This window comes from Phacochoerus africanus, chromosome 1 (assembly GCF_016906955.1).
Source record: "Phacochoerus africanus isolate WHEZ1 chromosome 1, ROS_Pafr_v1, whole genome shotgun sequence".
Taxonomy (NCBI): Eukaryota; Metazoa; Chordata; class Mammalia; order Artiodactyla; family Suidae; genus Phacochoerus; species Phacochoerus africanus.
Window position 1 is genome coordinate 153,328,728 of NC_062544.1, and position 25,383 is coordinate 153,354,110.

Below are 25,383 nucleotides of genomic sequence, written 5' to 3' on the forward strand. Positions count from 1 at the left end.
CACTGTTCAGCACTGATGTACTCGCTCTCCACAGGGCTGCATAGCACCTTGCCCACGCGCACACCCAGCCGCACGTCCTCAAAGCGCAGCCCTAGGTTCTCGCCCGTGATGGTGAGCCGTGTGCCGCCCTGCCGTGGGCCTGTCTCAGGGGACAGCTGCGGGGAGGAAGAGGTTGGGGTGGGTGGGGGGCAGCCAGGTGTCTGAGCCCCTGCCTGAGGATCAAGGTTGGGGCTTGCCTACCTTGAAGATCTTGGGGTCCGCGCAGCGGCTGCTGCCATGGCGCGCATGCATCCAGGCAGCGGGAAAGTCTGCAGGACAGTGGGGGCGCAGGGAGCAGCGGCGCTCGGCCACACACCAGCCGCACTCAAAGCGAGGGTCGGCCTTGAGGCAGAGGCCGCAGCTCTCCCGCAGCGCCGGGCACTTGTACAGGTGGGCTGTGGATGCAGAGGGGGGATGCTGTCAGCCTCCGCCCCCCATAGTGCCACCCACCCTCGTCCCTGACCCCAGGGCCACCCCACCTGGCTCACCCTGGATGTTTTGCGGGTTGTCAATGACGAAGTGGCCATTCCACACCACAGACAGGTTCACGGGCAGGTCACTGACATCATTGCCCTCGTAGGAGTACTGCGGTGGGGAAGGGCAGTCAGGCCATGCTCTAGGTGTCAGAGCTTGCTTGCGTCCCTCATGGCCACCTCAGGGACCAGACCTGGGGCAGGGTGGTTGGGGCTTGCAGGCTGGGGTCTGGGGGCTCTGCCTAGAGAGACTGGCATTTCTGATCTGGAGCCGCCCGCTTGCAGGTCGGCCGATGGGGCCAAGCGCCTGCTGCCACATCCCTCTGGCTTCCCCTCTGCACACATAGGCTTCTGGTGGCGTTGGTCCCCGCCCACCACCAGCCACGAGGCAGACCCTCAAAGGTAAATGCCCCAGGAAGCAGGCCCCAGCTGCTCCCACCCCATGGACACGTGCCAGGGATGCTCATGAACTTGCTCCTCATCTCTGAACCAGCCCAACAATCCCTCCTGGGGGACCATACCAAGGTCTTGGATGTGCGTCCCCCACACCCTGGCTGCCCCCGCCCCCAGGCCAGGCTGGGCTCGGGGACTCAGCCCTCCCCTGGGAGCCCAGACCTGGTTGCCCAGCTGTGTCCCACTTCCCGCAGCTGAAGACTTGCTCTCCAGCCGGAAGCAATTCATCACCTTCTCCACAGGAATTTAACTGGATCCTATCAAATCCCCTGATACTCCCTTTACACAGAGCTGCAGGAAAGATAAATGTGGGCCTGGGGAGGGGGTAAGGAGTGTAGGGACAAGTGACAGAAGATGGAGAAGGAAGGGGGAGAAGCAGAGAGGCAGACGCACAGAGTATGGGGCACATGGAAAGGAAGGAGGGGTGGAGGCAGCCGTGCAGGGAGCCAGTGGGAGATGCAGGTGGAGGGCGTGGCCGACGGAGGCGGTATCTGAGGGAGGAGAGAAAGCAGGCCTGGGCAGACAGGGAGGAGGCTCGGGGGAGTCTAGGGCCCAGCAGCTGACCTGCCAGGACAGAGGAGGCCACAGTGCCTGGAATGGAGCCAGACCTCTGACCCCCAATCCCCTCTCTAAGGTCCTAGGAGGTCTTACACATAGCCCACAGGTACCACCCACCACTCAGGGCCTCAGCCAGCCTGACGTCCACTGCTCCCAAACACATATGGAGACCAAAGTTTGCCAGCAGTCACAGCTGGCGAGAGCAGGTCTAGAGGTGGCCTCAGGGCCACCAAGGTGGCTCTCTCCCTTGCCCAGTAGAGAAGATCTGGGCCTGCAAAGACCAGTACTGAATTCTCGGGACTTGAAAGGGCGACCTTTCAAGTCAAGGACTGAGGCTCCGAATTTGGCTGCTCCTTGGCTCACCTGCTGCCATGTGAACACAGTGGCTGCCGTGCATGGCTTCTATGTCTGGGCACAGCATGCATGCCTCGAGGAGCCAAGGGCTGGTTCTGTCACCCTGACCACAGCCCCCAGAGATGGCGCATCCTCAACCTGGCCACCTCACCACGTCCCAAAGACCCCAGGCAAAGCCAAATCCCTCCAAACATCTGGGTGGCTTGGGCGTGGTCCCTGGGACAGCAGAGGGATGTGGTGTGGCCTGGGGGCCAAAGTGCCCTCTGAACAGGGGAGGCAGACCTGACCACCCATGGCCCTTGTGCTGAGGCAGAAACCAGGTCCTGAGGCTGCCAGCCCCCGCCCCCCATGGGCTCACCGACGAGTTCTGGCACTGCAGGCTTGAGCTGTTGAAGCGCAGGGCAGCGACACGGGCCGGGCTCCCTGGGGTGTGGAACAGGCACTCGTACCCACGCTGGCCCGACTGTGGCTGTGGCAGATTCCGAGCAGCCAGGGTGATGGGCTTCACCACACCCGCTGGCACATAGATCTGGGTGGAGGGCAGGATCTGCGGGCAATCCTGGGGGCAACACGGCTTCGGCTGAGCCCAGGCTAGAGGCCTGAGCTTCTTCGGGGTGAGCATCACTGCGCCCACTGCACACACTGGCGGACGGACTGAGGACAGCAGTGACAGCTACACACTGTGACCCAGGCAGGCGCTCTTGGGGGCAGAGGGGCCTGCTCAGGGTCCTAGGACCCACCAGAAGGTTCCCATCTGGCTGCAGCTTCAAAGCCCTTGAGGCAAAGCAGGCGTGAGGTCTCAGCTGAGGGCCTGGGGAGCAGGTAAAAATAGCCAGAGCGAACAGAAAAACAGCCAGGCCCCCAGGGCCAGCATTTCAGCAACAATAACTGATGCAATGGCCCGGCTTCCTTGCAGCAGGGCTAAACGGCTGTGCAGGAGATGGCCCACAGGAACGCTGCGAAGTGAGCTTTAAATAGAGATGCTGAAAACAGGCTGTGATCCAGAAGCCCCATGGCATCTTCCAAGACAGCCGGGCTGGCTCTGCCAAGGCCTCAGGGTTCCTTGGACCCTGGGCAGGCCTGGCAGACTGTCCACTAGGCTTGCGGGGTGCCCATCTCCACTGGCCAGGAGCAGGCAATGGCCACTGCACCTGGCACGCCACTAAGCTCAGGCTGCAGCCCTAGAGGCCATTGCCAGAATGCAGGTGGCCACACCGAAGCCAGCACTGCCCTGGCCATCTGCAAGGGCACCTACACTGGCCCCCAAGCCAGGGACCCCTGTTGTTGGGGTCTCTCCACAGCCCTGACATGTCCTGGCCACCAGGGCCCTGTGCCCACCATCCCCCGCCTCACACCTTCCTCTGCACTGACACCACCTCTGCTGGAGGCCAGGGCCTGTCTTCTCATGGGTCTCAGGGCACAGGCTCTGTGTCCCCAGTAGGCTACGGCCTCGCTGCAGCCAGGCCTTGGCACCTCGTGACCTCGGCCACAGAGATGCGTGAGCTGGGGCCTGACCCTGAACTCTGAGTGGCCTCAGACTGGGCTGAGATGGAGGCAGCAGGAGCAGGCAAGGGATGTGGTCACAGAGGCCCTGCCTTGGGGGCCTCAGCCTCCCCTCGTCTGAGGAGGTCTGGATCTACAAGTGAACCAGGGCCAGGACTCTGGTTCTATAACACATCTCAGGCTTTGCCCAGAGCCCTTGACTCACACAGACCCAGGAGGAGCCTGAAGAACACCCTCTGTGGACAGCACGACGACCAGCTTTGGACCCAACACATAACCCTTGTGTGAAATGCCCCCTCCCCATCCTGGAGAGGCTGGACTTGGGCAGAAAGTCCAATCTGGGTGTGGGTCACCTCCAAGGGTGGGCTCTGCTCCCCAAGTGGGACCCACCAGGCCACCCAGCCAGCACCAGCACCTCTTTGAAGCTGACTGAGCAGATATGGGAGCACAGGGCTCTGTCCCATCACAGGCAGGAAGACGCTGTCACTGGGACCCAAGACCTCACCGAGTGAGCAAGCACTGAGGAGGGGTTGTCCAGGGCAACCAAACCTATACCAGAGGCTGGGAGGCGCTGGGGGAGTCACACTTCTTAGGGACATCCCCATGCCACTTGGAGCTGAGAGGGAGCGCCTGTGCAGTAAGTCCATCCCCAAACAAGCCCCAGCCCCCAGTGCCCAGCCATGCCAGCACAGGCAGCTCAGGGAGGGTCTATATCTCCCCCCACCCTGGCACAGGCAGCTCGAGGACGGTCTACACCTGCCCCCAACCCCGGCAGAGACCAGCTTGGGGAGGGTCTATACCTACAGGGTGATTTCCTCTGAAAGGATGGCTCAGGGAGGCAGAGGGTCAGAAGTGGGCCAACAAGGACTGGGCCCCCGCCTCTCATGCCCTGCCTCAACCTGGTCACTGCTGTGGTCCCTGCATGCCACCTACTCAGCAGCCTAAGAAGCCCCTGCTCCTGCCTGCCCAACCAAGACACCTGGGCAAGCTCCCTGACCTGCCACTCCCATACTACCTCCAGCCCCCGTCTGCTTTCAGCCCACCTCCCACTTGTCGGGTGGTGTGCATTGTCACCATGGAGCGGAAAAACAGAGGCCCACAGAGAGATGGTGGGGGCAGCAGGGAAGGTTCTGCCGGGGGGTGGGGGCGTGCCCGCTGCCCCCTTTGTCCAGGCAAGTCCTCCCCAGCCGTGGCCCCCAGGCACCCATGGCTGCTGGGACTGACAGCCCCCTGCCCCTCCCAGCCAGCAGGTGTGGTGTCTGCCGCAAAAGCAAGGCCCTGGCTTCAAGTCCCGGCTCTGCATCTGAAGGCTGGACATGGGCAGCCAGGCCCCCGCCCATGCCTGGCATGCCCTGGGTCAACCCATGCTGGTTTTTAGACCGGCTGCTGGTAATAAAGTCAATGCCCACTCGGCTCTGAAACAATTACTACCTAATTAACCTCAATCAACACACAGCCCGCAAAGGCCTCCACCAGCAACCAGTCGCCAAGTTCCCACGCCCATGAGGACCCAACCAGACACTCATGCTCCAGGCTCCCACTGCCCTGGGTGGACAGTCCCTGCCCCCAGCACCCTTGGATGATCTTTTGGTCTGTAGCCCCCAAGCAGTGACCACCAGCCAATGCCACTGGCTGGCCTGAGGCTGTAACAGCCCTTGAGAGCGTCCCCTAAGACCTTCTGGGGCACCCCCCCCACCCTCCAGCAACACCCAGCTCTGCTGTGCCTCCTCACCTCAGACACATTGACGCGGCCCTCCAGGAAGGCACAGTCGGCGGCATTGTGCGTGCACACGTGGCGGTACTTGCACCAGTGGCAGGGGAAGGAGCCGTTGACGCAGGACAGACAGCTGCAGGGAGAGGGCAGTGAGCCTGAAGCTCCCCTGCTGTTCCTGGAGCTGCCCCAGGGCCTTTACATGGGCTGCTCAGAGCTGCTCTACTGCTACCCACCAGTGCTCCCCTCCTCCTCCCTCCATGGCCTGCTGCCCACCCCAATGCCAGCCAATAGCACCTTCTAAAGATGCACACGTCTAAAGCCGGGGTCAAGACACATGTGACCATCAGCACTGGGAATGCATTAATGCAGTTAAGAAGCACATTTTAAATCTCACCTTATTCTAATAAACTAAGATGTACATGGAAGTGCTGAACAGGGGCCACAGGCTGGACGTTGCCTCTGTGACCAGAAGGCAGGCTGGCCCGGTTAAGAGCCTGATTTGTTCCGACACATCCCCAGGACCTGGATGGGTCACAGAGTCCCATGCCCCACCATCCCTGTGGCTCCATGTCACCTGCCACCATCCTGCCTCTATAGAAACGCTCCAACCCTCCAAAACTCTGGAAGGCAGACCCTGCCTCAAAGATCCCAGCCTGTCACACACAGGGAGGCCAGACCCTGGTGACAATGACACCAGGCCCACAGTGGATGCCTCACCAAGGGCCAGGAGGGCATCAGCCTGCAAGTTAATCCACAAAGACACAACTGAGAAACTAGGCTCGCAGCTCTGAGGTGGACACTCCTGGGCTGGGTGCCCTCCAGGCCTGGGGCCCTGGACCCTGTGGGACACACAGTAGGGCCTCAGCTCCCCTGCTCTTCCTCTGTGGCTGGTGGGCTGGCAGAAGACCAGAGGCCTAGGGTGAGCTCCCACACTTCCAGAGAGGACCTGGGCCAGTCCTGCCCTGGGCAGCAAGTGCCGAGGGCCCAACTGGCAGTTGGTGTCTCCCATGCTCCCTGACTCAGTCTGGTGCCCTGGCCTACTCTCATATGAGGCAGCCTGAGAGATGTTCCATGTGGTAACCAACTGCACTCTGACCGCCAGCCCCAGGACTCCCCCAGGGCCTGTCCTTGCTGGCTCCTCCTGCCCTGGCCATATGCTGCCCATGGCACACCGTGCAGGAGGCCAGGGACACTCACGACTGGTGGACGCTGCAGTTGTAGAAGACGAAGTCCACAGACGCAAACTTCTTGCCCGTCTCCTTGGACTTCAGGTACAGCTTGACCACCCGCTGGTCTCCTGCAGCAGCAGCAAAGGCCCTGTCATCAAGGCCCCGAGGGCCACCTAACCCAGGAGCCCTGCAGTCCCCTGTGCCCACCCACCCGGCGGTCCTGGGCCTGCAATGCCTCCCCTGCCCTCACCCCTCACCAGGTGGCCCCCCCCTTGCTGTCCCAACAACCACCTCCTCCAGGAGGCCCCCCGCCCTGTGGCCTTACCCTGGCCCCGCGTGATGGGCGCCACCTCCCGTGCAGAGGGGGAGCGGCAGTGGATCCGGCCGTCCTCCAGGATGCCCTCGGATTCGGTGAAGTCCTCAAAGGAGCAGTTGACTCCAGCCGAGAGGTCAGGCACATTCCAGGCCTGCAGCACGAGCTGGGCAGGGGCAGGAGGGACGGTGAGCAGGGGCCCGTCCCCCAACATCCTGCCCATTCCCGGGCCACCATGCTCACCGGAACCTGGGACATAGTGACAGACACATTGCGTGGCTGCACAGCCAATTGCACACACTGTAGCAGGTCCGCGGCGAAGCGCTGGGGCTCGTCCGCCCGCTCACAGGCATCCTGACGTGAGCAGCTGCAGGCATAGACATGGGACCAGCTGGGGCAGGGGCAGGACAGCCCTGAGCCACCCCGCACCCCGTCCTAATAGGGGAGCTGGGCTTCTATCACTGGCAGGTCACAGGACACCAACCACCAAACCAGACCCAGAGGAACTTGGGAGGGAGATAGGACCCCCAGGATTACAGTGAGGCCGCCTAGACCCTCCCCCAACAACACCCTGCCCAGACTCACATGCTGTGCAGGACACACCAGCCGCAGTGGGGGTCCCGTGACCCCAGGCACAGCTCACAGGACGTGTACTGCACACAGCTTTCCACAGGCACGCGGGTCACCTGGAGGAGGGGCCTCAGTATCAGGCCCCACTGGGCCTGCCCCCACCTCCTCAAACACATCCAGGGGAGCCCCATGCTGGGCCTTCCTCCTGCTTGGTCTACCCAAGGGCCAGTCTTGGGTGACCCTGGCTTGGCTGAGTCAGGCTAAACAGACTGGGGCTGTCTCCAGGGAGTCAGTGCAGCTGACAATTCTGGCCAGTTCCTCCACTCTGCATCCAAGCATCCCAAGGGAACCACAGGCTCTTAGGCTCCAGCCCCCAGCACAGAGGCAGGTGGGCCACTTACCCAGCCCTGCCTATTCAGCCCTGACATCCCAAGGCGTGAATGGCCTGACAGCAAGACAGGGGCAAAGGAAAAGTGGGAACCACCAAGAAGGAAGGGAGCCCCTCTACCCCCCACAGGGTCACCAGGGGGAGCTGAAGGGCAGAGGCCGGCTCCAAGCATGCTAGACTGGAAACAGCACATGGTCTTGATGAGCTGGCCAGGCCACAGCCTGATGACTCGGGGCCCAGGTGCACCCCAAAACTCCCACACCTCTACCCTGAAAAATCTCTCTCTCAAAGAGGTGGTGGGAACCCCAGACCAGCCTGGGAAGATCTGGAGGCAGCCTGGACATTGAGGGCCAAGGGTGGCCACACCCAGCTCCCCGAGGGCAGGCCCGAGCTTGCCTCTGCAGGGCGGCACCCACCTGCTTCTCCGTCATGGCGTAGAGGTACTGGCGGTCTGGGCTGAGAACCAGGTCACGCAGGATGGGGTTGCCCTCTTGGGCCACCACGCTCTCGTAGGCCAGAGCTGGCCGGCCTCCTGGGTTCGCCAGGTCCACGAGGATCTGAGACAGGAGGCCCAGGTAAGGCTGCCCTGGCCCACCTCCAATTGAGGGCAGAGCCTGGAGCCCCTCCCCAGCCACCCAACCCAAGAAGCCAGTGTAGGACCCACTGTGGCCTGCAGCCTGGTCCTGGTCCAGCCCCTTCCCCATGTGACAGACACCACAGCCCATGGGTGGGAGTCTCTGAGGGCTGGAGAAAACAACCACCCTCCCATCTCAGCTGCACAGCCCTTCCCAAGGCAAAGGCAACAGGAGCCCAGGGCCAGCATCACAGTCTGGGGACACAGGGTGCCCAGGGAGGCTGAGAGTGAAGCAGGGGCCTCAGGGTGGGGGCGGAGCGAGGGGTCAGGTTCTGGGGGACCCCCCCAGCACCAAAGCAGGGGGCGGGCATCTCACAGGCATGCAAATATGCTCTGAATCCCAAAGCAGCCGGGGCGTTAATTAGCCAGCTCTTCCCCACAGCTCGCAATGCTGCAAGTATTTTTAGTTGCTTTTACCAAACAAATGTATTTAATTAACAGAGAGACCCAGGAGCTTTCTGAGATGGGGCTCGTGGGGCGGCGCCGGGCAGGCTCCCAGGGCACAGGGTGGGGCGCCTGGCTCAGGCCCGCCCCCACTGGCAGCCATGGAGCAGCCAGCCCACCTCCTCCTCCACTATGGAGGTGCTCAGCCTAGCACCCCTCCTTTGCACTCCAAGCTGACAGGGGCAGGTCTGACTGGCCAGGGTGGGCTGCGGGGCCAGCTCCAGGAGGAGTCAGAGAGGGCGGCAGCCAGGGAGGGCACTGTGTCCAGGCCAGAGGCTGCAGGCTGCGGGAGGGGGAGAGAGAGGGGGAGGGCCGCATTCCTGAAAGCCCGTGGCCACCCCCCACATCCGCTCAGCTGCCTCCCAGCCAGGCAGGCAGGCTTAAGTCAAACCAGACCCGGAAGAGCTGTGTCCAGAGCGGGTCGGGAAGGCGGCCCCGCGCTGGGACTATTGCTGCCCCAATGGCTTCCGGTGCCCGACCTCGGGGCAGAGGAGGCACTAGGTGAGGGCCTGGCCAGGACCCCCAACCTGCACCCATTAAGCCTGCCCGTTCTCACAGGGGACCCACAGTCAGCTCCATTGCCGGCCAGGCCCTAGAAGCCAGGAGTCTGGCCTCGGTACCCACACTGCCTGGGCCCGGGCCTGGCTCGGACACATTCCAGCTGTGGACACTGCCTCGGTGTCCCTCTCTGGGGAGCAGGCATGAGGGGCACCTCTCTCCACACACGAGCCACTCTGGGAACTACATGCCCAAGCAGGTGTTACAGGTAGGCCTGGGTGGCCAAGGCCCCCCAGCAGTCACCAAACCCCAAGAGCCAGCCACAGAGGCCCGGCAAGGCCAGCCTGGCCCATGGCCAGAGAATGGGGACAGGACAGCCAGAGGGCAGGGAGGCCTAGACGCAGGTGAAGGCACCAGTGTGGGCCCAGAGCTCCAGACCCAGTCTCCACCAGAATGACCCAGATCAGGGCCCTCCACGTCCTCCCTCAGGCCCCTCCTGTAGCCACCCAGGCCTGACTCTGCCCCACCTTGGGGACTCCTGGGATGCTGCGCTGACCACAGCCCTGGCCTGGTGCAGAGGGCACTCAAAAGACATTCCTGGGCTCTAGCCTCTCCCATCCAGATCACCAGGGCCCCGTGGTGGGTCCTGACTGCTCGCCACTCATGGCTAAGGACTGGGGCATGGCATCACATCAAGGTGCACCCCTCCACCCCTGAGCAGGGGACAAGGGGTTGCAGGGAAGGTCACACCCAGGGCACCCAAGCTCTGAGGCACAGCAGGCAAGAGCCTGGGGAGGAGGGTGGGGGAGGCGGGCCAGCCCGTCTCTGGAACAGCCCTGCCCCCAGGCCCCCACATGCCGATGCCCCCAACAGGTGGCTCCTGACAGCTGCAGCAGGAAGCATGCTTGTCCAGCTGTCCATCTGCCATGCACCCATCTACCACCCACCTGCCCAGCTCTGGGCAGCCCCCAGTGCTTACATGTGCAGGGCTCCCCCGTTGCTGGAGGACACAGAGCAAGGGGGCGCTGGGGAGGCATGGCCCATGGGCCAGTGCGTGGACATGCCTCAGCTATGTGCTGAACAGCCACGGTCCAAGCTCAGCAGGACCCCCGCCTGCAAGCATGGGACAGTTGGGGGCTTTTGGCCAGTCCTCCAACCCTGCCTGTTGTGTGCCTCAGCTGGTTTTCAGGCTGCAGGGCCTGTGGAGTACAGGGAGGTAAACTGAGGCCCACAAGGACCTACCAGGGCCCTGGACCCAGGCCAGCTGCACCTGGGGACGCGGAGTCAGCTCCAAATGTGGGAGAAGGGATGCAGCAGGGAGGGCATTCTGGGGAGAGGGAGCATGCAGGGCAGGCACACAGCCAGGTGGATGGCAGGACAGCAGGACACACCACGGCTGGCAGTGCGCATGCTGACACCACACCCTGGCCCACAGCTGTCACTCAAGGGCCACCTACCTGGGCAACTGGGCCTGCAGAGCCTCCCCTGGTACCTTCCCTGACCTCCAGTTGTCACCTCTGTCCTCTGTAAACCTCCCCCCAAGACCTCTGCAACTTCCCACCATGGGCTGAAGCCCCTCCCTCCAACCTGCCCAAACCCATCCTGTCCTGTCCCCTCTCACCGTCCCCCCCACTTCACTGCAGTGAAGGACCCCCCCCTCCACCCAGATGGCTTAAGTGCCACCTCCCAAAAAACCCACCCAGCCTGGCTCTGACCCTGCCTGCTTCTCCACCAGGACTGTCCCTGTCCCTCTGTACATGGGGGAGTCCCCTGGGTTCTGAGCTGAATCACAAGGTCTGTCAAGAGCCCCCAGGGAGGGGCTGGGCCAGGCACCTACCACCCCATGGGCTGCCTCCTCCCACAGATAGGCCCAGGATCAGGTTCAACCCTATATATCCCCAGACCAGAAGGACCCTGAGGCCCTGGACACACTGGACAGAGACCCTGCAAAAGGACCCATCAGAAAGCAGCCCCTGGCCCTGGAGGCCCAAGCCCTAGGATGGCTCGGCCGGCTGCCCCCACATCCATCACTGAGAGGCCCTGGCCAACTGCTGCAGGCAGGCAGCTGACGGCTCGGCCAGGTCAGCTGTCCGTCCAGTCCAGAGCCAACAAAGGGTCCATTCTCTGGGCCAAGGGCGGGTGGGGGGGCCGGGGAGGATGTCTGGGCCATCCAGGCTGCTTGCCAAGGCCGGCACGCGCCCTAGCCGCCCGGAGGCAGGGGGCTGCCGAGCTTGGCCCAAATGGGGAAGGGTGAGTTCCTTGTTCTGTCCACCCCCAGGCAGCACCTGTGGGCCTCTCTGCAAAGTGGGGGCACACTGGTGGAGCTGACTCCTGGTCTCTAGATGGGGGTTGAGGGACAGACAGAGGACGGGAGCGAGCTGCCAGGGCAGGGACTTCACAGGCACACCTTCCTCCTGTGGGTATAAGCAGCGAATCGCTCCCAGCAGCCAGGAGGCGGGGTGGTCCTGCCTGGGGGGCACCTTGTAGAAGGAGCCCCCACTGCCCTCTCCTCCCAGGCCCAAGGGCTGTACGGCCCGGCCTCCTCTCCTTCCTGGCCAGCGCCGCTCAGCTTAGGCCCCTACGGAACCAGCTCCCAGGCCCGTCAGCCCTCATGGGCCCACAGGCTGCCCCCTTCTCCAGTTGAGGGCAGGTTCCAGGCCCCTTCCTGGGTCTGTTCTTGGAAAGGCCAGGAGGAATTTGATACTGAAAACGCAATTAGCAATTTCCTCTTGGCAGTCATTAAGTAATTAAAACACAATTTCCAGGAGCCCTACAGGTTATAATTGGGCCAGACACACCTGGTAAAGGGGGGCGGGTAACGAGGTCACAGGAATCTCATCTCTCCTATTCTCAACCCTCAAAACACAGAAAGACATAGGCAAGGAACAACCAACGCAAGCAGTGGTCTTCTCTGACTCTTAGTTTCCTCAGCTGCCACCTGGCAACTGACACACAGGGCTGCAAGGATGAAGCTCACAGTTCCTAATAGGAGGGGAACAGAAGGTTCCAGCCGTCCTAAGGGATCTGTCCCACTGCTACGGAGGATGCACAAAGCTGGACCAGGAGGCAGCAGAGAAGCACAGCCTTCCACCACATGCCAGTGACATGGCCAGTGACATGGCCAGGGCACCCCTGCAGCTGGAGATTTAAGCAGCGTTCCATCCAGCCAGGGGTGCTGCAGCAGGTGGCAGTGACCGTCTGGCCAGATGTCCTTGCCTCAAACCCAAGACCTGCTCACCTCTCTACCCAACCCGCACAAGCAGCTGTCCCTGCCCCTCCACTTTCGCGAAACCACTATTACCCTCTAGCTCTTTGTCCCCAGGCCAGATCTCTGAGCCTCTGCTGACCACCACAGGGTTGCCAGTGAACTGTCCGCCACGTACAGGAAGAGCCCCCAGCCCCTGACCCCCTCTGGCACTGCTCAGTTCCCAGCAGCACTAGGGCACCTCTGAGCTTTGACCCTACTGTTCTCTCCCCCTAGAAGACCCTTCCTGGCAGGGCTTCATTCTCATCAAAGTTGCCCTGGTGCTGATACTAGGACTAAGCCTGACTGGCCAGACCCTGCAGGAAGGCAGGCCTGGGGCAGGACCCTGTGCACACTTGTGGGTAGCTCAGCCCGCCACCAGCCACCACCCCACGTGCTCTCAGGCAGCACCAGCTCTGGGACAAGGGGCCCACAGGGTAATTGCCCGTAGCCAGCCACACCCACGGGAACCAGAAAGACCACAGCACATGTTCCCAGGACACAGAGACATCGCGGGGCACCATGCCACAACCACCTCCAGGCTCTAAGAACCCCTGCCCCTGGTGGGACCCCACAGGCACAACTGAGACAGCAGGAAGCAGGCAGCTGGGATACCTCCACTCCTCACCAACCACTCCTGGGGGCAGGGGTGGCAGAGGGACCCAACAACCAGCCACCAGCAGGGCTGCATGCTGACCACTGATCTACCACCCCCACAACCCCCACCAGGTGCTGCCACATGTCCCACACCTGGTCCTCGAAACAGAGAAACAACATCACATCCGCCCAGAATGAAACAGTCATGTGAGTGTCTAGAGCACACAACACAGGACGGGGCATCCACAGCTGCCACACAGCACAGGTGAGGCTTGTGGGGGCTGGGTAGAGAATTCAGGAGATGTGCCAGGTGGCAATGCCACAGCCAGCCCAAAGCATGGCAGGCCGCCAGCACAGGGACCCCTGGGAGGGGTGGGTGCCAGCCGTGCTCTCAGGCCTCAGGCCCTGTGCTTTCCTGTGGGTGCATCTCCTCCAGAGTGGACGCCAGACACAGGCCAGCCACACGCATGACACCGGGGACCATCCTGCCCCCTCCCCCGCCTGGCCCTGGGCTTAGGTCTCAGCCATGACTAGCAGGCCACCTTTTGGAGCCTCCACAGGCCTGGAGGACATGTTGCGGGAAACTGACATGGTTCAGACATAGGAGGTGAGCCTCCTGGGGTGCAGGTTTGGGCCTGGGGGCCTGGTCCTGCAACATCTCTTGTGAGGTCAGCACACCATCCTAAAGGGCCCCCTCACCTCCTACAAAGACCTGAGCTTTGGGGCACAGGGCCCCCACTGGATGCACTAAGCAGGGATCAGCAGGGGCAGCAGCCTGCCACAGCTGCTCCACTTGGCTCTTGGGGGCACCACTGAGTCTCAGAATCCTGGGGCGGGGTGGGGGAGGGCTGCCATTTTTCAAAGAGAAGCTTCTAGAGACGGAAGCCCTGAAGGGTAAGAGCTGTCCCAGGCTCAAGACAGCACATGGCAGAGGCTCAGCAACTACACAGAGCATTGATGCCCAATGGGACAATGGCCAGGCACATGCTGGGGACAGCACTGTAGCCATAGTCTGTGGTCTCTCCTCACCACACAGGCAGGCTGCAGATGCCCCAGCCCAGGTCCCCAGCCACTGCCTGGTGGTCCACAGCATGCTTAGGCTAGCCTCTGATGCTTTTTCAAGACAAGTTAGTTGCCAACACTTAACAATCAAGAGAGCTCACACAAAAGACAGACTTTCAGATTCTCTCGAAAAACCGGCTGCTCAGGCAGACAGGGCTGCTTTTCTGCCTGGCACAGCCGCCAAGCCACAGGGCTGTGATCACACAGGGCTATGTCCCTGAGCCCAGCCCAAGCCCCGCAGCAAGCACAGGACAGGTACCCTCGCCAGGCCCAGGGGTAGGGCCCACTTCCAACAATTGCTTTGAGGATGCCACCAGCTAGGGAGGGGCTGGGCAGGCAACCCCTGCCAGGAGTCCAGGGCCTATGCCCCACCCGCCACGGGCACCTGGGTCGACTCGAGGGCTTGGGCCAGGGGCCGCCCTTGGGAACTCCTGCTGGGGCCCCGGCACCCCTGGAGGCCACAGGGGCGGGGAGGACAGGAGGGTATGTGCAGGGATGGGGTCTGGGGGTGTCATCCCAGGAGGTGGCAGGCAGAGGGCACCCCAGCCAGCCCTCAGCCGCTCAAGTTGGCAGCTCTTAAATTAATCGGCTACAATTTTACACAGCACCGCCTGGAGGTGGCCCAGAGCCAGCCACGTCCCTAGAGCTCTAGTCGCTGTTTAAAGCTCAGGGCAGACCAGGCGTGGGTAAGATAGGGTGTGGTGCCAACAGCCTACCCCAGGGTCTAAGGTAGGTGGGAGTTCCCAGGGCCCCACACACAGGGCACAGAGAGCAAAGGGGTAAGGAGATACAGCCTTCAGGGTAGGAAGGGCCTGGATCTAAATCCTGGAGAGGGAGCCAGAGGGCCCAGCCCCCTCAAAGGCCCCAGAGCCCCTGGAGAGGTAGCTAGGCAGCAGCAGGGAGGGGGCATGGGGCTGGGCCCCGGAACACCCCCACCCCAGCTGATGCTTTGGACTATGGGAAGGAAGACCCTGCATGCGGCCAGCCACTCAGGTTTCTAGAAGGAGGGGCTGCCCTGACAGCCCCCAGATTCCTCAAAGCAGGAGAGAGGTGGCCAAAGTAGGGGTCCCACCTCCTTTCCTCCAGGGACCCCAGAGAAGGGAGGGAGGCCCTGGACATGTGCCACTGCCCCCAGTGCACCTCGGTTTCCACGTCACATGGACAAGGGGCTGCTACGAGGCCCCAGCACTGCCACCACGCAGCAAGCAAAGAGGCTGGATGGCACTCCCGGGCACGCAGCTGGGGGTGTGAGGGCTGGAACCACCGGAATGCAGCCATTCTGACAAAACCTACAAACACCCTACAACAGCTTCCCTGGACCCTCCCTGTGGGTGGAAGGGGCTTGGGAGGCACCCTCTGGGGGAGGGCTCAAAACCAGCCGGGTCGACACCCTGACTCGCAGACTGCTGCTACCAGCCAGTGGCCCTGGGCATGGCTGACCCCACACACCCCAGAGGGCACCTGTGCCCAGCCCCAGTGTAGGGGTGATGGAGCCAGGGAGGCAGGTAGAGGCGAGGGGCAGAGAGGACGAGGGGCCCTCAGCCATGGCCTCCTTACTCCCGATGTAGCCCCTTCTCCCAGAGAGCTCAGGCCTCCTCCATGGTCCCCACTCAGCCTCAGTGTCCCCTTGGTGGGTCAGGGACAGTAACGTGGGGATGAGGCTGAAAGGCAGCAGTTGGAGACAGGGCTAGACTGACCTGTTCTCAGCACCTCGTGGAGTGGCCTATGGGTGAGGACGATGCCTGGCCAGCTACCCAGCCTGGCAGCCAGCAAGAGGGCTGCTCCCAGCCCCAGGAGCCTGCCCTTCTGCTGGGTGACAGGCTTGAGGCCCTGTGGCAATGTCTCCAAGAGGCTTCACTGGCGGCCACACCCGAGAAGGGTCTTGCTACAGTGGGATAGGCCCCTGCCAGGCACAACTCAGTGACACACCTCCACGGGTCCACAGCTCTTCCCTGCTTCCCCAGCCCCAGGGCAGCAGGCAGAGAGCATGTGTGCTGGGGGGAGGCCCAGACCTGGAAGGGGAGCAGGTAACACCCAGGGCCCAGGCAGTGCCTGACCCAGGGTGGGGGTGAGGTCACACCAAGGACAGGCTGAGGGCACAGACGCTGATCCAGAGGGTGGCGGGGGCCAGAGCTGGCCAGCCACCATCCCAATGGCCCCACTGCCTCATGGCCACCCCAGCCCAGAGCCCACACTTCAGGCCCATTTCCCAGATAGGAATGCCAAGGCTAGGGAGGGCCCTTCCCCAGAATCACAGAGCTGGGGGGGGGGCAGTGGGACATGACACTGAGGACACCTGACCTGGCAGAGACAGGAGGCACTTCCCACTTTCTCTGGCACCAGAGCTGAGAGCAGGCAAGGCCTTCGCTGGCCTGGGGCCCAGCCCCCACCCACGGGCGCACGCCAGGCGGGGAGCTGTGTCAGCAGCAGCCTCAGGACAGCTGTTATTTCATCTACCAGCCCCGCCCTGCGCTGACCCTCGGGAGCTTCCAGGCCCCCCACCCTACTGTCGCTCAAGGAACTTCCCCCACAGCAGACCCTCCCTGATCTGGTCCACACCCACCAAGTTGCTGCTGACCCACTGCCTGTTGCCTCCCCAGAAAGCCCTCCCTGTCCAGCCCAGCCCGGCTCTGCGCAGCTTCTCGGGGAAAGAGACCTACAAACGTGGGATGGGCCCTGCCCCCTCAACCCACCTCGTACCCGCAGGGGCTCACAAACTGCCCCAGCTCTAGAGCACGCGGAGGCTCTCACACCAGTCCATTGCCCTGCCCTTGGCCTTGCTGTCTCATGTGGTTGGGGGCCGTGCTCCAGGGCAGAGCACTGCCTCAGCAGACACTGGATCCCAGGAAAAGAGGGAGCCTCACAGGCCTGCCCTGCCCCCGCTCTGCACACAACCTTCCCAGGAGTTCACTGTGCGATTTCAGAGAGCAGGGCCAGCTGCTCCCGGCCCGAGGGGCTCCACCGTCAGGCCTCTGATGCCCAGCCAGGGCCTCGACAGGGGCCAGAGGCAGAAGCAGCCCCCAAAGAGGGTGAGATGGGAGGCGATCATCCCCACTGTATACACACCAATCGCCCCAGAGCGAGGCCAGCTCGACTCCCAGCTCCGCCCCTGCCCTGCTGACCTTGCGGATGCGGCCGCTGCGTGTGCCCACGAACACCACAGTGCGGCCCCGATAGTCGTAGGCGGCCACGGCGGTCAGGCCATCATCCTTGTCCACGAACAGGGGCGTACCCTCGATGGTGACTGTGCCACCCAGTGGCTGGTTGAAGTCTTGCCCACAGAAGTCATCGTCAATCTGCAGGGGCTGTGGGGGGAGGAGGGTGAGGCCCAGGTGCCTTCTTGGGGGGTTACACAGCCGGCTCTGGTCCTCTCCACTACCAGGGCGGGAGCCCAGGGCACATTCAAGGGGCCTGCGCAGGCCACACCAGGGGGTGGGGGGGGGGGAGACTATGACCTGGGGGCAGCCCATCCAGACCTGGGGGTGCAGGACTTCCTAGACCCATTCGACAGACAGGAAAACCAAGGCCCTGGACACCACCTGAGGCCCAGGAGCAGGAGCTCAGGGTGGGTCCCACATCTCGCACCCACCAGGAAGACCACCTTGAGGGGGAGTGGGCAAGGACGTAGCTGGGGTGGGGGGGAGGGGAAGGTCCACCGCACAGTGATGGCCACATGGACAGGCCCAGGGGCTGGTGGGACACAGGACAGTTTATTCGGGACTGGAGCAGGGGTCAGACCTAAAAGACAAAGGGAGGGGCCAGCTGAGAGAATGCGACTGCGGGCACAGGAAGCGATCAATAGCATGAGGTTCCGGAGAGGCGGGTGAGGCGGGGTCTGGGCGGGCCCTGCAGCAGGCTAGGGTCTGAGGTTTGCAAATGGAGCAGGGGAGGCAGGGTTGGGGCTGGGGGCTGAGGGGAAAGAAGAGGGACCCGTGAGAAGGTGAGGAGGCAGTGGATGTGGGCATGGTGACATCAGCAAGCACTGCCCTTTCAAGCCTCAGTTTCTCTAGCTGAACAAGGAAGACTGAACGCCTCACTGTGCATCAGACTCATGCATCTGCAGCCTTGGTGCGGAGGGCGGCCCTGCTGTGACAGGGCCCCCACTGTGCAGCAGCAGACACAAGAAAGAAGGGCCACCCCCCTGCTGTGAGGACAAACCAGTGTCGCTCCCAGGGCAAAGGTAGAAAAACTGAGGCCAGAGGGCAGCTGGGCTTTCCTTGGGCCACAGTACGGCCAGGGCAGCAGGAGTACAGGGGCTGAGGCCTGGCTTGGAGGTCCTACCCAGGGACCCTGAACAAGACCCTCAACCCCTCTGAGCCCAGGGTCTTCCTCGGAGAACAGTGCATCCCATGGCCTGCGGTTGTGCAAGAAACTCCCCCAAGGCAGCTGGCCCCATCAGGGCTTAGAAATGGGCTGCCGGCTTTTAAGAGCAGCCTCTGTGCACTCAGGCTGCTCCCAGGTCAGGCCTGGTGTCACCAGCTCCCACGTGTGGGCAGGGGCATGGCCATGCACCTAGGGCGAGGGTAGGCAGAGCCTCTCAACATCACTGAGGAGAGACGACCTCTGGTGTCCACCTGACCGTGGTCTGGCCCTAGTTTTCCTCTTGCTGGCCACCTACCTTGGGCAAGTCACCCCACCCCTCAGCAACCTCATCTGTGAAATGGACACAAGACCGGGCCAGCAAGCACCCAGAACAACACCAGGTCAGTGCTTCGTCCAATGTCCCCAGGGGCTTGTGGACTCATGGACACGGTCACATCACCCTGTCTTTGAAGGGAGCAGCACAGCCACAGCCTGGGAGTAGGCTCTGTGGCTGACAGCTCGGGTACAGCCCCAAGCCTGGGAGATGGGCCAACAGTAGTAGCTAACATAGGACCACTGCCCCAGGGGCAGGAGCATGCGTGGACAGCAGGGCCACTCACCAAGCTGACCCAACCCATGTGTGGATGGTGGGGCTGCTCACAGAGTTGACCCAGCCTGTGTGTGGATGGTGGGGCTGCTCACGGAGCGGACCCAGCCCACACATGGATGGCGGGGCCACTCACCGAGTTGATGCAGCCCAGCTCCTTGTTGAGCAGCCAGGGCAGCGAGAGCTTGCCCTCCCCACGGTAGCAGGACTGGATGCGCTCCTTGATCTTCTCCTTGATGGCCCTGAGTGTGAAGAGGCACAGCACTGACTCCCGGGGCGGCTTCACACGGTTCTTCTGGCCCTGGGCGAACACGGTGAACAGCACGTCCTCATCCTCAGCCAGGCCCAGCTGGCGGGCCAGGGCGCGACCAGGCCGGCTCAGGTAGGCATCCTGCACAAGGCGGTACTCCACTCCTGCCTGCTCACAGCCGATGGGGAACTCGACATAGGAGTAGAACTTGGGGTCGTCCACGCACAGCCGCACGATCTTGGACGTGAAGAAGTGCTCGCCGGCAGCGTCAGGCGAGGTGAGCTGCGTGTCCAGCTGCAGGGTGAGGTAGTAAACGAAGTGCTCGCTGCGGAAGCTATACACGTAGTAGATGTCGAAGGCTGGGAACTTGGACAGCGTGTCTGAGGGGATCTTGAGCTGCGAGGACACGAACTCGTCCTGGTACACGAAGCCGAACATTTCGGCGTCCTCCTCATTGGCCATGAGCCGCCGGCTGGACAGCGTGGGGAAGTACTCAGACTTGCCATCAATGGGCGTGCCCACAAAGAGCTTGGCCTGTGCCTGGCCTGGCGGCCCGGCGATCAGCACGCCTGCCATGCTGCCCGGCTCGCGCACACCCGACAGGTAGTGCTCCTTGCGGTGGTGCGGCTCACCCAGCTTGAAGAGGTCGTCCAACCTCAGGAACTGGCAGATGCCCTGTGAGGCACTGCCGCAGGCCAGCAGGCGGTTGGCGGCCTGATCCAGCAGCAGCAGCTTGTTGACATTGTCGGTGCTGCCCAGGCCGTGCGGGCAGGACTGCACGCTGGGCGGCGGGTAGCACTTCTCGTTGTCTTCCACGGGGCCTGTCACGTGCGCACGCAGCAGCGTCAGATTCCCTGACAGCTTGTAGATGCGGTTCACAGCACCCACATACACCTCACCCGTCTGCTCATGGACCACCAGGTGGGTGAGGGCCCAGTCGCTGGCCGTGAAGGTGCGGAAAGGGGGCTGTGGACCCCCGCCTGCCCGGGGTGTGCCCCCCAGCAGCAGCAAGAGCAGCAGTGGCAGTGGTGCCCGAGGGCTCAGAGATGCCAGTGGCATGATGGACTGGGTCCCGGGGCCAAGGCGCTCAGGTCCTGTGGGTACATGCATCACGGGGCCGGGGCCTCAGCCCTGCGGGGAGAACAGGACACAAGGCACATGAGTGCACACAGCCCTTGCCCACTGGGGGACACAGGTACATGCACACGTGCGCCCCTTCTCTGCCGCAACTTCCCACATTGAGGGCATGACTGATCCACCAGGAAAAGTCAGTGCAAAGAAGGCACCCCTGTGGCCGGGAGCCCTACATACAGCTAAACAAAGCCTATAACCCTAGTGGGTAGTACAGGACACCAACCTGGCTGCACACACTTCACCGCTGCCTGGGCCACCATGGCCAGGCAGAGGAGGAGAGAGATGGACCCAGAGCAGGGAGGTGGATGACCAAGGATCAGGGTCTAGATTAGAAGCCCCACGAACACCCAAACCTGGAAGCCATCACCTCCTGACCCAAAGCCTCCCCTCACCCGGGGAGCAAGACCTTCCAGCTGAGTTCCCTGGAGGGTGACAGACTTTCTGCCCCCTGCAGGCCTTGGGCAGCCCTAATGCAGGCCTCTCGGGCTATGCGTATCAACCCTGGGGCCACTCCCTGGCTGACCTCGGCCCAGCCCCCACCCAGCCCTCTGAGGACTTCTCCAGGAACCAGGCCGGGTGCATCTCCCACACGCCATCCCTACCCCAGCCAACCCCATGCTGAGGTCACCAGCCCCTAATCCTGCCAGGCCCCACTTCTCAAATAGTCTCATCTCCCTATAGCCCAGGAGCTGGCAGTCAGACACCAGGTTAATCATAGGCTCCACTGCTCTGCAGCCACGTGGCCGCAACAGGGTCACTCCTCTTCCCCACCCTCGGTTTCCCCATGTCTGCTAGGTAAGGCCCACAACTGCTTTCCCCAAAGAAAGGGGGAAGGTTGGGATGCCCTCTCAGTGCAGCAGGGGCCATGGCTGGTCACATCCCCAGATGTGGGAGCCTCCACCCCTGGATGGAAATGGGGTGCTGCACACACCTTCATTTTATAGGTGGGGAAGCTGGGGCTGGATGGAGAGGCACCTGGGCCTCCATGTGTGCCCCTGTGGCACAGGGCCCCTCTGGCCTCCCTGGCCACTGCCCTGAGGCCTCTGCTGCCTCCTGACACTGGCCAAAGGCAGCAGTCGCTCCTCCTGTCAGTCACCCCGTTAAGTGGTGGCTCTGAACTTGCTAAAGGTTGCATGACATATTGTTCCCAGACATTCCCCACCAGAACGGGAAAGGGAGTTCCGTGAGAGCAAGGGCCCGGCTCTACACTTTCCAGCTGAATCCTGGAGGCTGGCCCCAGGACCAGCACTCGTGAATGAATGAACAGACCAAAAAAACTGTGTACCGGGCAGAACGGGACCTGCTCCTTCACCCTGTCCTCACTTCCCACACACCCTCCGCCCCTAAAAACCCACAGCACTGCTGGAGAGACTGACACTCAGCAGCCCACAGCCAGGGAACCAGGCTTGCTGCCCCAGGACCCTCCCAGCAGGCTGTCAGCTGCCTTCCTTGAGGATCCCCGCCCAGAATCCCCCCAAACTATGGCTGCTGGGACCTCCCAGGCAGCAGGCAGAGGAGCCCCAGCCCCTGCCCCCAGCTCAGGATCCCAAGGCAGAGCAGGAGCTAGAGGACAGGGTGGCAGTGGGGCCTCGGCTGAGCACTGAGAACTCCAAAGAAAGCATGAATCACTCACCATTTATCAGTTCAAAGCAGGCCTGCAATTACCAGGGGTTGGGCTCTCCCCTCCTCCGGATAATTATACACGTCTTAATGAAATTACGGGCCCTACTTTTTTTATTAAACAGGAGAAACCCAGCTGAAAAAGCCCCATCCAAACTCCAGCCTGGCCCAGGGCCCACTCCCCCTCCCCCAACAGAGCTGCCCTGCCTGAAAGGCCAGCTAGGGGCGTGGGGCTGTACCAGGAAAGGGGGACCAGAGCCCAGGGCTAGGTCCTGGGACCTCCACCTCACAGAGGCCAGTGAAGACTTTTGGTTGACTTCCCCCATTGAAGAGGAACGGGGCCGGGGCTTGGATGGACCCAAGGTCACCCCGCTAGTTATGAACACTCCTACAGAGACCTGGACTCCCACAGGCCTCCGGTCTGCCCAGGGAAAAAATGCATTCATTCCAAAGCCTCTGCTGGGGAGGCCCATGCTGGGCTGGGGGAGGGGAGCACCAACAGATGCGAGCTCTGGGCTGGGAGGGAACAGCATGGGCCTGGTCTGGGAGGCATCCACCTGCTCTAGGAGGACGGGGAGGGGCATCTGGGGTGCAGAGCAGCAAGAGCTGAGGCCAGAGGTGGTAGCTGTTGGACATGCAGAGGGGAGCAGGAGTGACTGCAGCACCAGCATGGGAAGTGGGCTGGGCCAGCCCAATCCATCAGAACCAGACTGGTGTCCCCACCAGAGGAGAGCAGGGAGAGGGGCTAGGATACGGCAGGCTTCACTTCTGCACAGGACGGGTCAGCCATCCAGCAGAGTGTAGAGAGTGGCAGCCCCTTCCCTCTTCCCCTCTCCGCCCCGGCAGCTACCACCACCCCTCGCCCTGAGAAACAAAGGCCCTCAGAGGCCTCTTCAAAGAGAGACAGCCCCCAGCCTGTGCACCCCCAGCCCTGGATCCTGTGGGGCTTGCATAGGTTGGGGTGTGGGAGAGGAGGACACAGCTGTCCTACCCAGTGGTACCCTGTCAGCAATCAGGGACAAGGTGTGCCTGTCACCCCTCCTTCCCCAACAGAGGCCCCAGGAGGTGGTCCGAACCACCTGCTCCCCCTCCAGGCATCATGTGGGACTAGGATCTGGGGGCAATGGAGTCCTGCTCCTCAGAAAAAGTGCCTGCACCGGGCCTTCCCTGAGGCCAGTTCCTCCAGGCCAGATGCTCTAGACTCAAGGACCTTGGAGGTGGGGAGGGGCTACACCACCCACCAGGCGCCAGCAAAGGGCTATCTGCTTTGTCCACAGCCCCCACCCCCCACCCCCAAGCACCCACCTCAGTCACACCTGGGCTCACCAGGCCTCTGCCGAATGCCCTTCCCAGGCCTTCCCAGGCTGACTTGCTGCCTGGCCCTGAAGGGAATCACTGATTTCCGCGTCCACCTCTGGCGCGGACAGGGCAGACTCCGGGAGGCCTGGCACAACACCTGGTCTCTCCAGCACACCCCAAACCAGCAGGGCGCCAAGGGACCTGGGGCATGCTCCCAGCTAGAGAAGCAAAGGCGCAGCCCCACCCCCGGCAAACCCAGAGAACTGGCCTGGGCTCCAAGGAGGTGGAGCAGTGCCGAGGGCCGCACCGCCAGAGCCCAGACTCAGGGGTAGAGGATCGGTCCACGTCCCCCAACACACACACCCCTTTCTTTCAAGGGGCGTGGCCCCAACACCCCACAGAGGAGCCAGGGGCAGCTTCAGGCTCTAAGCAGCCACCGGAGCCCCTCTTGCCCCCTTCCCGAGCTGCCATGGGGTCTCAAAGCGGGAGGGGGTTCCCGGAGCCACGTTCCCCTCCCTGAGGCCGCTCGATCGCTCCCCCCCGCCGCCACCCCCACTGCCCACCAGGCCCGGGGCCGCGCAGGAGCCCTCGGAGTGGCCGCGAGAAGCGGCTGACCCTGGAGAGGCCCCGCGCGGGGCAGCGAGGAGGCCCTGCTCACGGCTGGCGCACCGCCCCTCCCAGCCGACGCGGGCCTGCGGGCCTGGGCGGACCGGCGCCCACTCCGGCCCCGCGGGCCTGCCGGCGCCGGAGATCCAGCGTGGTCCGCCGGCCTGGCCCGGCCGCAGGGCCCTCCCGGCGGGTCCGCCGCGAACTTTCTCCCCGCCCGGCCCGGTGGAGGCGGCGCGGCCCCGGGAGCGCGGCAGGCAGGGTCCCATCCTGGCCTGGCGGGGACGCGCAGGCTCGGCGCCTGAGCTGCGGCCGCGCCCGGACACGCGTGAACCGGGCCAGAGCCGCAGGGACACGCGGGGCCGCGGACACGCGGGGGCGCGGCTACGCGCGCCGCAGCCCCCCGCGCGCCCCCCGCCCGGCCGCAACCCTGCGGAGGCCGTCCCACGCCTGGACCTCGGCCCAAGGCTGTCCCGTGCCCAGACCCCTGCGAGACCCCCACCGGACCCCAATGGACCCCCGCCCGCCCCGCCACGGGGAAAGTTGCGCCCCTACTCACGGGCTTCCCCGGGGCGCGCCCGCCGCCAGCCATCGCCGCCCGCTGCCCGCGCTGCCGCCCGCCCCGCCCCGCCGCGGGGCCGCCGAAGCCGCGCAGGCCGCCCAGGCCGAGGCCGCCGCGCCCGGGCTCCGCTGCGTGGCCGCCGCCGCTGCCCAGCATGAATGGAGCGCCAGCCGCGCGGATGCGGACCGGCCTCGCTCTCGCCGCCCGCGGAGCGCCGCGCGCATGCGTCGCCCGAGCGGGCCGGGGCAGGGCGGGGCCTGCGCGGGGGCGGGGCCCGCGCGGGGCGGAGTTGGCAGCTGCCTCCAGGGGGCGCTCCGTCCTCGCCGCCCGCCCTGGCCCACTGCTGGCTTCAAAGGGCGACGCCGCCACCAGGAGCTGCCCTGGAGCCCGGCCCCCGATGCGCCTGCGGCCGAGGACGGCAGTCCGTGCCAGGGATGCTCAGGGGGTCCAGGAAGAGGCCGGAGGGCTGGGCTTAGGGCCGGGCGTGGGACGCACTGGGCAGGCGGTCATGGGGCCGAGCCGGCGGGCGAGGGGCGCACTAGGTCCAGGGAGAACCGCCGAAAGGTGCGGCGCCGAGAAGCCGCGGGCGCGCGGGGCCGAGAGGAGGCGAGGCGGCAGAAGCAGCCAAAGGGCTGGGGTCTTGTGTGAGGACGAGCTGGGGCGTGGGGAGGCCGCGGGACATGCGACGATCCGGGCGGGGACCCGCAGGGGAGGGACCTCGGCAGACCCGGGGTAGCCCTGTCCTGCCCTGTGCAGCCGTGTCCTGGTGTCTGAGCTGATCGTCCCCATTTCCTGTGGGGCCGGCCACTTCTCCACGCTCCCGGTGTGCCCGGCTTGTCGGGACATTGTGTTCATCTGCGGTCGTGGTGAGGTCTGCGCGGTGAGGGCCCAGCGGCCGAGTGGCTCACAGGCAGACGGGCCTTTCGCTCTGCTCTGTGGCCCTGGCCCTGGCAGGTGTGCTGACCCTCTTCTGCGGACCGACTCCGCCCC

The 25,383-nt window shown here is 63.6% G+C and overlaps 1 protein-coding gene across 1 annotated transcript in view; it reads right to left on the minus strand.

The window, feature by feature from the left end:
• The window catches only part of PLXNA1 (plexin A1), a 44,315-nt gene extending 19,883 nt beyond the window's left edge, over nucleotides 1–24,432 (minus strand). The window contains exons 1-13 of the mRNA XM_047782586.1: nucleotides 24,391–24,432; nucleotides 19,059–20,303; nucleotides 17,136–17,318; nucleotides 7,951–8,091; nucleotides 7,162–7,262; nucleotides 6,820–6,943; nucleotides 6,589–6,742; nucleotides 6,292–6,391; nucleotides 5,113–5,227; nucleotides 2,236–2,436; nucleotides 528–624; nucleotides 241–434; nucleotides 4–155 (exon numbers count right to left, since the gene is read on the minus strand). Of these exons, the coding sequence (XP_047638542.1) occupies nucleotides 4–155; nucleotides 241–434; nucleotides 528–624; nucleotides 2,236–2,436; nucleotides 5,113–5,227; nucleotides 6,292–6,391; nucleotides 6,589–6,742; nucleotides 6,820–6,943; nucleotides 7,162–7,262; nucleotides 7,951–8,091; nucleotides 17,136–17,318; nucleotides 19,059–20,282 (2,786 nt within the window). The 5' untranslated portion in view covers nucleotides 20,283–20,303; nucleotides 24,391–24,432. The remainder of the gene's footprint in view (nucleotides 1–3; nucleotides 156–240; nucleotides 435–527; nucleotides 625–2,235; nucleotides 2,437–5,112; nucleotides 5,228–6,291; nucleotides 6,392–6,588; nucleotides 6,743–6,819; nucleotides 6,944–7,161; nucleotides 7,263–7,950; nucleotides 8,092–17,135; nucleotides 17,319–19,058; nucleotides 20,304–24,390) is intronic.
• Nucleotides 24,433–25,383: the final 951 nt, after the last annotated feature.